Source organism: Gasterosteus aculeatus, chromosome 7 (genome assembly GCF_964276395.1).
Source record: "Gasterosteus aculeatus chromosome 7, fGasAcu3.hap1.1, whole genome shotgun sequence".
NCBI classification, from domain to species: Eukaryota; Metazoa; Chordata; class Actinopteri; order Perciformes; family Gasterosteidae; genus Gasterosteus; species Gasterosteus aculeatus.
In genome coordinates, this window is record NC_135694.1 from 4,098,678 (window position 1) to 4,111,206 (window position 12,529).

Here is a 12,529-nt window from a genome sequence, read left to right on the forward strand (position 1 = left end):
TAAATAAATAAAATAAACAGTCATAACCTCAACACCAATAAAGATGCTGCGCACGGCAAAATCTCTCCATTGAGCATTCTTCTTTGTGCTTTATTATGACCCCAGATGTGTCGAATTGGACTGTGTGTAAATGTCACAGTGTCCCGGGCCATGCATGTTCTGCACGGCGTCCATAGGCCATCCGCGCTCCCGTGACACATTTCAAAGCACGCCATTGCCTGCAGTGGCGTTTCATGTAAACATGTCAGCAGCAATATGGGAGTTCGTTGACTCGTGCTGTAATTGTTCTGATGTGTGCAGAGATGCGGTGTCATCAGGGGCCGAATAACGCCAGCTCACGTGTTTGAACAATACGGCGTTTCTCTCCCTGCAAGAGTGGGAAATAAAAATAGTAATAATGTTATTATAAGCTCCTCAAGAGAGAAATGGGAACTAGCTATTTGCATGTGAGAGAAACACGACGGTTATGTGTGGTGCATTTAACACAAGAGATGAGTTTACAATAATAGTTTCATCACTTTTCCACAACAGATGCATCTTAATTGCCTAGAAAACTGCAGTTTCCAACACGTGGTGGCCTCATTATGCTTAAAGCGACCTCTGTTAGTAATTTAAATGTATATTATATTTATTTTATTCGAACAAACCATGCAACAAAGTGTACCCAACATTGTATTGGTGTAGTTGAGGTAAAACTATATTTGTTACATTACCATTTGTTTGGTATCGTCATTTCTACCAATCATGCATTATATTTTGTTATCTGATCATAGGGAAGTCATATCACTGAATAAGCTGTTGGATGGATGCAGTGAGGTAAAAAGTGCAGTATTTCCATTTGCATTAGTTGAGGTAAAAAAGGAGCTAAATGAAAATACTGCACATGTATAACTGAGTTTGAAGGCCAGCAGTTCTTGAGTAATGAACTTTTTTTTTCAAATATGATATCATCAATATTCAAGTACTGTACTCAACTACAGTGTTCAGCTACTTTTTTGTAATTGCAGTATTTCAATCAGTGTGCCAACACCGACTTTATCTGAAAGCTCATCACCTCGGAACCAAAGTACCCAGCCCTTGTCCCCCCCCCCCTCCTTAACCCCGCGCACCGACGCTCCCCAGTTGCTAAGTAACCCCTGCAAGAGAGGCTGCTGCTGCTGCTGCGGCATCAACCGGATGCTGCCGACGCTCGATAACGTCAAACCGGACCGTTTCCCACGCAGAACCCCGCGGCGAGGAGGATGGACGACGGCTCCGAGCTGTCGCTGAGCGTCGCGCACATCGTGCGGCGGCTGAAAGGAAGCCACCTGCACGCGCAGATAGAGAGGCGAGCCAAAGTGAGTCCGCGCGAGCTAGCTAGCTAGCTTAGCGTGTGGCTAACGAGAGCAGCTTACGTTGTTGTGCCCGTTTTTCTTTTTTTATTTATAAATATAAATATATAAATATATATTAATTTACGCCTTTTCGTTTTGTATTCTCTGTTCTAATGTCCCGCAGGAGTGTTTGCATCAACCCGAGATCCGGCTGGATTCCCTCAGAGAGGACGTGCGCAGGTTTCTCAGGACGTCAGGTGGGCGCGTCACTGATCGCTCGTGCCCGATTCTCATAAAACAGTTCATGACAACTGACGTGTTCTGTTCTGTTGTCTATGTTTCACAGGCTGGGAAAGGCAGCTTCAGAATGCGGTGTACCGGGAACTGCAGGTGTAAGTTCCCCTCAGTCTGTTGCACCTTATTGGAGGACATATATATATATATATATTTATATATATATATATATATATATATATATATATATATATGTATAACTGCATTCACAATACATTGTTACACCGATGATGCAAAGTTGCTCTTTTATTTTTTTTATGTTTCACAAATATTTTGCATTGTGACCTGCAGCTTACATTCATTCTTTGTCTTTATTTAGTCTTTGTCTCTTCTCAATCCACCTCCTCCTTTGAGTAAAGTTGTCATCAGGTGCTCATAAGGAAGGGGGGGTCGTAAAACATTCTTACCGGCTACATAATAATCCAAACGTACGTCCTTTCAGCTTTATTAAGATCAAATAGCCAAACGGATGGAACGCGCTTTGAATCCTTTGAAAGACCCCCGGGCGTAACAACCCCCCCCCCCGCCCTGGTGCTCAGGCTGGAACATGCTTTGCTCTTAAAGGATGACATAGAACTTTGACTAATGCCCCCTTCTTTCGGCCGTTAGTCACCTCCATGTCCTCTCGTAGGTGTTTAGATTAGTTTGAATGCTGTTTAATGCACTGGGACCCTGAGTCATCCAACATGCCCTGAGCGTGCGTAGCAGGGGAAATGACATGAGACGGTTCGTGCGCCCGCCTCTGACTCATCTGCGCGATGCCGCTGACGGCGAATGACAACCTCGAAAACTTTCCATTTGCCCATTTCGACAGCTCTCCTTTGTTTTTAGGACTTTGAAGCGGTTCTCCATAGCGCTGCGTTCAATAACGCGCCTCTCGTGTGTTTGCTCGTTTCCAGCCAGCGGCCCCCGAGCCACCCGGCGGCTCCTCTGGAGCATCTCAAAGAGCCGCTGGCCTACATGCGCAAGGCACAGGTCAGTCTTGTCTCTTCATATCTCCGTCACGCCTCGCTCTTCTTCTCTCTCCCCGTCTACCTCTCTTGATGGATGACTTTTTTTTTTTTGGTTTGTTCTGTTTTTTGAATGGGTCAGTCATATGTAACGTGTGTGGGTGCTGTCTCACGCAGGCCTGCTGGGAGAAGCGTGTCCTCAAAAGCCTGAACAGCATGAGTGCGGAGCTCGGCGTGCCTCTGGCTCGCATGGTAACTCAAACATTGTCAATCGCATCTGACAGGCAGCAGCAGCAGCAGTAGTGTAGGTAGCTTATGCCTCAGCTTCTCTCCAGGCAAAGGCCTCCATCATTGCAGTGTGAAAGAACGTTACCGTAAGCAGTGCTTCTGAAGCTATAGACCGAAACATGCAGTTGGGGGGGGGAATCAGTTTTTATTATTTGTGCACACGTTTGTGATGTACGCTGAAAAATCTCCCTCTTCCCACAGAGGCCCGCAGCGGAGCAGAAGGAGCTCACCAGCAAATGGAACGAGATGGGCACGGACGAACCAGGTCTCCAGACGTTCCCCCGGGGAGGGGAGGGGGGGGGGGGCGGGCTTTTATGCATGATTAGTGTTGATGTGTCATCTCTCGACCACGGCCACGTTGGCTTTAGTGGCTTTAGTGCTTTAGAGCTCGTAGGGCACACGCCTTCTGAAACGTTGACGTGGACAACGAGCCGCTCAGCTGGATCATGTGATGGTTTTCCGGGTCCGGCTCACGTGTTCGGTTATTCATCTCTTAAAGACGCGTCTGAAAGCCTCTCAGCGGGCCGACCGTCTGCACGCCACGCCGGTACATTCGCAAAGGACGCGGTCGCGGCGCGTCCCATAACAGACGCTATCGCAGCCCGCTGCCATTTCATAACATTTAGGATGTGCCGTCGCGCGGCTGTAAACACTTTGGACTGTGAACACAGAAGCTGTCCAGACCCAGACCCCCCCCCCCCCACAACCCCCCCCGCCCCCCCCCCTCCTCTCCGTCCAAACGCGGAGCATTAAGACGTTGATGAATGTCTTTGTCTGCCCACAGATCTCACTAGCTTCAGGCCTGTGTTTGCCCCCAAAGACTTCCTGGAGGTAAGCACATTTCCTTTCCTTTTTTTCTCGAACCTTCAGCGCTCCGTGAAAGAGAGGCTGAGCGCCCGCGTGCCGCGCGGCCGGTGGCTTTCTGCACAGGTGCTAATCAGCCTGCGCAATCCGAATTACGACAGCAGCGAGGACGTCGGCGTCAGGAGCCACTGGGGACTCATCCAGGTTCCCCTCGATGTCAGGGACATCCCGCAGCTGGTAGGGGGGCGCCCGTCTGTCCGTGATTAAAGCGCATTTAACCGCCTTTTACCGCATATCCTACAAAAGCTGTGTCTTTTTTTTTTTCTTCTGTACTTTCAGAGACGGGCCTACGCAGAGCTGAACCTGACCACCGGGCAGCTGGGCATCGACGACCACGCACACATCCATCCAGGTACGGCTGGACCAATGCGTGCACCTTCGCGGTCGGGGAGGGAATCTGATTTATTCCTTTTGGTAAATATGCAGCTGCAGCCCGTGAGCGGAGGGTGGGTTATAACCAGGGAAAAGCCGGCCCACTTGTGTACAAAAGGCATGGACCTAAAATGGGCCGACCAGCGCATCTGGAGCTCGGGAAATAAAACATTGTGTCGGCGAGAAGCTGAGCTGAGCTAAGCAGCTGCTGCCAGCGGCTTAGTATTTAGAGGGGGGGTGTAGGGGGTGGGGGGGGGGTTGATTTTTATCAAGCAACTCTTGGCAGGAAAGCAAACTATGCCCGTTGAACGGCTTCTGCATCCCGTCCCCATGACAATAAGAATGCATCGCGTCATAGCTGGATCATTACCAGTGGCAATACCGGTTTAGAAATTGGCCGGCTTAAATAGATGTCTTCTTTTTATCCAGGGAAATAGGAAATAGGAAATGCAATGGCCCATAGAGGATGATCAGTAATAACGAGAGATGAGACATCCGCTCGGCGGCGCTTTTTAATTTTATACCTGAAACTTATTTTCATCCTCGCGGTAGTTAATCAGAAATAACCCAAATAAATGTGTTTACCTGATGAACTCCGGGGGTTTAATGGCGTGTTTACCGCTCGAGGCCCCTCCCGTGCCACGCGGCCGCCTGGGTTCTCTCACACAATATCTCTGTTAAGTCCACGTATTGACATTGTTCCAGCCTGGTGTTTAGACTTTAAATAGAATCGTATCCACCGTCTCCGTCCTTGTAAATCAAACAGATAGCATTAGTTTGAAGAAGTGAGCCGCTAGCGGGCGATTAATAATCTGTGTGCTGCTCTCTCTCTCCCATTCTCTCTCTTTATTTATGTGCAGACTTGTTTGAAAATGAGTATCTTCAAATCGGGAAAAAAGGTCAGTGTCTTTTTAATTCGCCTCTAAACGTATCGCCGTAAATGGCTCTTTTGTTATTCCCGGTTCGTTAGCCAAGGCGATGCATGAATGCACCAGAGACATGCGAGCAAGTATTCCCCCCCCCCCCCCCCAAAATCTGAACCAAGAGCACCAACCGGGCACCGGGAGTGTCAATGCATCTTTATTATTCATTAGTGGTAACTGGGTGTTAAGTGAAGCCGGTGTTCTGTAATCTTGTGCTTTGTGGAGACGGTTGAACATCTGGGGTTTATTTGCATGTGATGTATATTTTTCACAGATCACAAATCAAGATGCTCGTGGTGGTGCAGGGAATTAAACCATTCTTTAAATCGTCCCTCTCTGCTGCTCAGGTGCAGTAATCAGCACTTCGTCGTCGCTCCGCCATGAACCTGGCTGAGGACACCAACCAGGGCCGCTGTGTTCCAGGCCGAGTGTTGAGTGCACTCAAATGGGAAATTTAAGAGGGCGAGGAGCGCGTTGGTTTATGTTATGACTGGGCCGCCACCTTAAGTCGAGGGGCCGCGTCTTTTTGGCTACTGTCACAACAGAGATTTAAGGGGCAGAATGCACATGTGGTTTCCAGAGTGTTTCTTAGTCATAGTTCTGTAATTACCAGCGATGTTTTTGGAGCACGTGGACGTGCAGCGACGGCGGGTCCGGTCTTTGGGTTTAATCGGCGTCTCGGCACATTTGCAGCTGATTTCATGACTTATCTTATTGTTTTTTTGGATGCAAGTCCCATTTGGCGGATGTTTTATTGCTGTGTTGATGGCGGTCCTCCTCTCCCAAGTTTAACTTGAAGAAAACAAACCTCTTTGCGGTTCTGGCGCTGTGGTTGTGCGGCCAGTGAAGATGTCCAGGTGTTGCTTTTCCCAGCTGCTGTTTGCACACATTATATAATCTTCCCGGCAATCCACGAGGCGTTCTGTGAATTCAGATGCATTCTTGGTTGGCATGTCAACTTCACTGTGCTAAATAAAATAGTAAAGTATATTTGATTAAATCATTATTAGTTACTTAACTAATTGAATTGTGTTATTGATTTCAATTAATAAAAAATATCATTTTGTCATATGTTTTTATTTGAGTTAAATTCAATTATATTTAACTAATTTATCAATTTAAAATGCTTTAAACATAATTAATTAATTAATAATATTATGTATTTATTTTATTGTATTCCATATAACGTCATTAAATTAATTTAAACATTTTTTTTTTTTTTTTTTTTAGTAAATCTAATAAAATGACTAACATTTTCAGCCCCAATGGGGGACATATAGGCTGTCCATGTCTCTTTGTGTCCTTTTTCTTGTTGTTGGGCCTTGACTTCTTCTTCTCCTTGGGATCTAGTGGTCGTGGAGCAGGACAGCGCGGCGGCGCAGCAGTACAGCAGACAGGGCTGCTCCACCGGGCTCCGTGCAGACCTGTGGGCCCTCATCCTTAACTCTAACAACCAGCCCCAGGTACACACACACACACACACACACAACTTAGTGGCTGCTGTTAACCTGCCCGAGCACACACAGCTGCAGTGATTCCCAAACGGCGCGTTTACTACAGGGCGAAGTCTTCCCAGTCAGCGGTCGGGTCCTTTTTTTCTCTCTTTTCTTCAGGACCTCCCGTGGATTCGTCCTGTTCAGTTTGTGTCACCGTGGAAACACGCGACGTAATCTGTGTTTAAAGCCACCGTCCTGTTTCTCCTCACCGTGTGTACGAATGCGTCCCGCCCGAGTCTCCCGTTGGGCCCCCCGGGGTTGATAAAAGTATTCCCGGGGGGGGGGGGGAGGGGGGGGGTCTGTTTTTATAAGTGTTTCTCTTTTGGCAGAATGGACGTGAGGTGTCGTCCATTGACGCTGTCCACGCTGTCTTTAATGCGTCCCGCCGGCCCCGTTAAAGCGGCCGTCTCCGCTTCCGTCCCCCGTCCCATCGCCCGCGAGCGCTCTCCGACCGGAGACACGTCTGAGTTTCACCATGTGTCCGGAAGACCAGAGACCCATCCGTTAAGCGGCGTTTAATCCTTCTGTCGTCGCAATACATAAACTTCACTTAGCAGTTATGTCTCCTTTTTTTTTTTTTTTCACCCAGCGTAGAGAACTGGATTTTGATTTTGTCCAGGCGGCACGAGTACGGGGAGGAACACCCGTCGGGTCCGTCCACAAAGCTCGTTCGTCAAGGAGGCCGCACGCGTCGGGCTGTGGATGTGAAAACCTGTTGGATGCTTTTTCTGTTTCAGGACGCGATGCATTACGAACAGCTGACGGCCGGAGTGGTGCAGCACGACCTGCTGGTGGACAGCCTCATCTATAAGGTACGACGCGCCTCCGTCAACATCTTACCGCCAGTTGGTTTTGTTCAAGTGAATTTGAGATATTTCCTGATGATCTGTATGTGTATAGTTCTATACATGTATAGAACGCGCTAAAATGTGTTTCTAAACCGCCCCCCCCCCCCCCCCCCCCCGCCTCTCCCCTCTCCAGGACGTGAAGCTCACCGCCAGTAACGACGACTACTACTTTGTGTTTGAGGATTTCCTCTATCAGGTAGGGCGCGCTCTCACAGGTCAAGGGTCAAGTGTGACTCACTGTAACGGAGCTTCTCGTTCTTTGTCTACGTCACATTTCCATTAATTAGCTGACTCCTACCTAAATATTATCCTACTTACTCAAATTAATGGCTTTATTTATCAGCATCTCTCGCAAAAAGTTACACGTCTTCCCAAAAATATCCAATGCGATCGCTTTTAGCGGACAGTTTTTTTTGTTAGCTCCGGTCGGGCCCCGATCCCAGGAAAGCCTCCAACCTGTGGCTTTCTATTCGGGGTAGTCCGCGCTCTGTTTGCACATCGCCGCCTACTCGGCAGCCGGTTCATTCCGTCGCCGCGTCGTGCTCCCCGCCGGGCCGACCAATGAGGACGCGGCCGCAGCAAGAACAAAGCTCCGGTATCGCGCTCCGTGTTGGCCGACGATAAGAGTCGCTAAGGCGGTGAAAGAATCCACTCTCTAACCGCACTCGATTAGACAATATCGAGGCAATGAAGTGAGCCGTACGCGTAAAACACGTCCATCGCGTTTACCTCAAACAGCTCATGCATTCATTAACCTTTTTGGACCCGGTGAGTCCTCGCTCGGCAGTCTAGACGCACGCTGCAGGCCGCTGCTTTTTAATCAACGCTGCTAAATGGCTGACGTCTTATTTCTCTCCCCGGAGAGTATCGCCCCCTTCCCGGCTGCATAATTCATCTGAAGTGGCCGCTGGAAGCCAAATCTCCTCTCAAAAAGACCCGGAGATGTCTGAGGCGGGTAATGGAAAGAGCTCCCCTCCGTACGGACGCTTTGTGAAGCGTCCTCGCGGCCATGCGTCACTACCTCCTCAAACATGACTCCACTATTCCACTTTAAACCCTGATCTTAAATATTGCATATTTGAATGAGTTTGCTCACCTACTTGCAAACGTAGTCTTTGTTAAGAACAACGATTTATTACTTATTAAATGGCACATTCAGTGTAAGTAACTCAAGAAATGCCACGCGTGCGTTTAATGTAGCCTATTGTTGAATAGAAAGATATTTGACAGAAAAAGGTGGCATGAGTTTCCCGGCCTCCTGCATTTAAACGATCAGTCGGCGGTTCGGCCGGCAGCTGGAGCTCACGGCGAGCTCTGCGGCTGCGATGCTTTAATGGAAATAAAAGCAAAAGCGCTCAAGGCCATCAAAAGAACAGTGTATCAGCCTTTGATTCCCTGTTGTCAGGCAGAGGATTATGTTCCATTATGTGCATGTAATCCACACGTGTGTGTGTGTGTGTGTGTGTGTTACAGGTGTTGCTGTGTTTCTCCCGAGACACCGCCGTCCTGGAGCACTTCAAATACAACAGCGCCACTCCTCCCCGATCCTTCGTCCAGGGTGAGATGATGCGGCCTTCAGCACAATGAGCACGCGAACGCCGCCGGGTGACTCGAGGCGACGCGGCAATGTGATTGTCATGCGGGTTACTGTACCCCCCCCGCCCCCCCGCCCCCGTGCTGCAGGTCTTAGTTATTGATCGATCCGTGTGTCTGTTTAACAGGGAAGGGAGAGGATGAGGAGTGTGCTGTTGTTTATCCTCCCAACGGTGAGCGCGCACATTTACGTCATGTCCTTTTTATACAGAAAACAACATTTAATAAAACTTTTTAATAAAATATTTTACATTGACATGTTTAAGAACGCTTTGATCTCCGGTTTTGAGACCGTGTACATGTTTAAAGTGAGATTAATGAACAACTGTTAAAAGGTCACTTTGGGCCGCTTCTTTTGTTGTTTTGTCCGTAGGTTTAATTGTCGATTTAATTTTTTCCCAAATGTATGAATTTGAAAATCATATTTCCACAGGAGTCATCCCCTTTCATGGCTTTTCAATGTATGGTGAGTGTATTTTGAACCCGTTTGTTATTGCACTGACTTGCCGAAGATGACTGCAACAGAACTGTATGAGCTGTGCGTGCGTGTTTGTGTTGCTCCGCAGTGGCGCCTTTGTGTTTCTTGTACAACGAGCCATCAAAGCTGTACAGCGTATTCAGGGAAATGTACATCCGCTACTTCTTCAGGCTGCACTCCATCTCCTCCTCTTCCTCGGTGAGCTCCTTCCGTCCTTTCCTTCCCTTCCATCGCTCCACCGCTGCACCAACCCTCCAGATTAAAAACCCTTCTGCCCCCCCCCGTACTGCCCCACAGGGGGTCGTGTCCTTGTGCCTGCAGTTTGAGCGGCTGCTCCAGACACACCTGCCTCAGCTCTTCTACCACCTGCGACAGATCGGGGCGCAGCCGTGAGTAGCCGCCTCTCCTCTCTGTGACTCACCCCCCCCCCCACACACACACACAGCTTATTTCTATTATGTGCCTCTGCCACCTGGTGGTGAGTTTCTGCGATCACAATTCCCTAATTAGAATAAAAGCCTTTGCTGACGCTGGATCCCTGCGGTGTGGCGGTTCTGTGTCCCCAGGTTGCGTATAGCCTTTAAGTGGATGGTCCGGGCCTTTTCCGGCTACCTCTCCACTGACCAGCTGCTTCTCCTGTGGGACCGGATCCTTGGATACGACTCCCTGGAGATTGTCGCAGGTGAGGGTTGTTGCACTGTAAGCCTTTGATGTTTAATGGACACTGTTCTAATCTCCCACATCCCTCGCTTATCTTATCTTGTATTTCCACACACAAACGTCCTGCAGTCCTTGCGGCCGCTGTGTTTGCCTTCCGCGCTGAGAACCTGATGGAAGTGACGTCCTTGGGCTCAGCCGAGGTATGTCTGTCTCACATTAGACGTGTGTGTGTGTGTGTTTGACACTTCAATCCTCTCCCCGTCCCTCACATACTCCTGGAAGGCTGCAAATAGCCGTTAATGACCAGCCAGCACCGGTAACCCGGTCTCCTGCGTGCACGTCTGAGAAATGCCTGGCTGGACACTTCAGAACCCTCAGCCGCCTCACGGCCGTCCCGCTTCCACCGAAAAGAAGCGCCGACGTTATTTCACGTGGGGTATCTGGACGAGGCAAAACGGACTTATTAAATAAGCCCGAACTCTCGTCATACACATTCGGCGTTAAGGCAACCTGCAGGTGGGTCGGGGGGCCTCCTCACCTGCGTTGCGTTGTCATAGTAACCGGTAACGTTATTCCCGCGCGTGTCTGCGTTTGTACGCCGCGCCCTCTCCCTCCCACTGTGGGCCCACTATCGCATGACTGGAAAACCGAGAGTAATCCATACGATGACCCCCCCCCACCCCCCCTTTCCCCACAATGTGATGTAGCTGATGTGCCGGCCGGCGATATTTGCTCGCTCATTTACCACCTGCCCCCCCGAGCAGAGAGACGATATCATAACATACTGCTCCTTACCTTATATTTAGAACCTCAGGCCCAGCGTTGAAATATTAAACCGTCTCTGTAAACATGATAGGGTCCCTAAATTTAATCTCCCACCGATCCCATTAGGACAGGGACGGTACGGATTGTCAGCAGGGATTGTCGCTTCCTGCATCATTGTGCACGCCGTCTTTTTTCAAAATGCTGTCCTGCCTTTTTTTGTAATGTAGAAATACGTCTCTCCAGGAGGAGCGAGGGTTTTCGTGTGCGATCGCTTTGGAGGACCGGGGAGTTTAGGTGACCAGTCTTTATTTGCACACTGCAGGCCGTCCTCGCCGACCTCTCGACCCTGAAGGTCATGCCGCTCATCCAGATCTTTCTCTTCGCCACTGCCATCTGAGGAGCGGCGGAAACTCACAGCGTTGGCGGTGGTCCAGCGCGGGATACCCGGGCCTCCTGCATTTCTGCCAAACCTCAGCACGCTCATAGAGAATAACCCATGTTATTAGATAGTGTATACCGCATGTAGGTGCAGCCTACTAAGCAGTACGGTTGAGCTAACCCCCTTAAGCCATATGCTCCGCCGGGAAGGCGATGCGCCCCGCATGAAGCAACTATGTGTTTGTGCCATAGCAGCGTGCAGAGATGGGACAACAGGAACCGAGCCGGGCTAATGGAGTGTTGATTGGCGCTTGCGATTCGGTCCTGCTCCGGGGATCCTGCTTGTTCTACCGCTGTTAATGATGCCGTTGCCGACGGATGAGGAGATCGTAAAGCGTTGGCGTGCGCTGACGCGTTGAGTGCATCAGTCAAATTGTACAAACTTGATTAATATGTAACTGTATGTATGTTAGAAGCTGCTGCGTGTGCAAATCATTTATTGTATTTATGAAGAAATTGCATATTACTGCTTGAAGGGCATTTAGCACCTGCAGTGCCAGTATTTCATTAATTTTGTATTTATACTTCTGCATTGAATTTATGAACGTATTCCTCTGTTACGGCTATGCAGTACGTACAGCGTATTCCACCTTTGAATTGAATGCAATCGAATCCTTTCTTCTCCTAATTCTTAAAAGTATTATTCATCCGCCAATGTCTTCCATTCGATGTCCTCAAATAACACATTTTTCAAAATGAGATGAAATTGTTCCATTGAGGATGAAATTGTTCCATCCTCTTGGATGATTGAATAAAATCTTTGAGAGCTTGGACCTTGACATTTGCTTTGTAGCCTTTGAGTCATTTTGTTGATATTTCCTCTTCCTCCCTGAATAAATAGTTGTTTTCACAGTTAATGTGCTAAATATTTCAGAAACTGGTCGCAGTCACTCCTGGAAAAGGCTGAAAAAAGGTAAGGTGGCGGGCGGAAGCATCGAGGGGAGTCGACCTGCCGTCCCACTCCTCCCACATGTAGCATCTGCTCTATTCCTCCCTCGTTGTTCCCCCCACCCGCTTTCTGTCAGCTCGTATCAAATTATGCTGTTCTTCCCTTTCGCTCTCTCCCTCTCTCCCTGCTGCGTCTCCCACCTGTTCACCAGGACACCCACGGGTGCATGTTTTTATCATGCACCCCTCTTTCGCCCCCCCCGCTCCTCCTAAACAGCCCTTACCTGCCGTCCATCCTGGAGGGGTCGCCGATGGGTGCCACATACCTGTAAACCTCTATCCTAAAAGGCTTTCAGAGG

The 12,529-nt window shown here is 49.0% G+C and overlaps 1 protein-coding gene across 2 annotated transcripts; it reads left to right on the forward strand.

The window, feature by feature from the left end:
• The first annotated feature begins 1,110 nt into the window (after nt 1–1,110).
• On the forward strand, nt 1,111–12,061 carry tbc1d19 (TBC1 domain family, member 19). Of its 2 annotated transcripts, none has more exons than XM_040182946.2 (21): nt 1,111–1,337; nt 1,498–1,570; nt 1,660–1,705; nt 2,507–2,582; nt 2,735–2,809; nt 3,047–3,110; nt 3,630–3,676; nt 3,776–3,886; nt 3,989–4,061; nt 4,942–4,980; nt 6,355–6,467; nt 7,238–7,312; nt 7,482–7,544; nt 8,822–8,906; nt 9,070–9,114; nt 9,375–9,407; nt 9,508–9,617; nt 9,717–9,808; nt 9,986–10,101; nt 10,209–10,279; nt 11,088–12,061. In XM_040182946.2, exons 1-21 carry the CDS (start codon nt 1,242–1,244, stop codon nt 11,136–11,138), a joined length of 1,554 nt encoding a protein of 517 aa, XP_040038880.1. In that variant the 5' UTR covers nt 1,111–1,241; the 3' UTR covers nt 11,139–12,061. The 2 variants fall into 2 exon arrangements, with proteins under 2 accessions (XP_040038880.1, XP_040038879.1); XM_040182945.2 differs by having other exon boundaries at nt 11,167–12,061.
• Nucleotides 12,062–12,529: the final 468 nt, after the last annotated feature.

Excerpts from the sequence above, each read along its gene's own strand:
- tbc1d19 (XM_040182945.2), top strand. The coding sequence starts at position 1,242 with ATGGACGACGGCTCCGAGCTGTCGCTGAGCGTCGCGCACATCGTGCGG. Across the intron at positions 2,810-3,046 it reads GCGTGCCTCTGGCTCGCATG|AGGCCCGCAGCGGAGCAGAA; the intron begins GTAACTCAAACA and ends CTCTTCCCACAG. Across the intron at positions 4,062-4,941 it reads CCACGCACACATCCATCCAG|ACTTGTTTGAAAATGAGTAT; the intron begins GTACGGCTGGAC and ends ATTTATGTGCAG.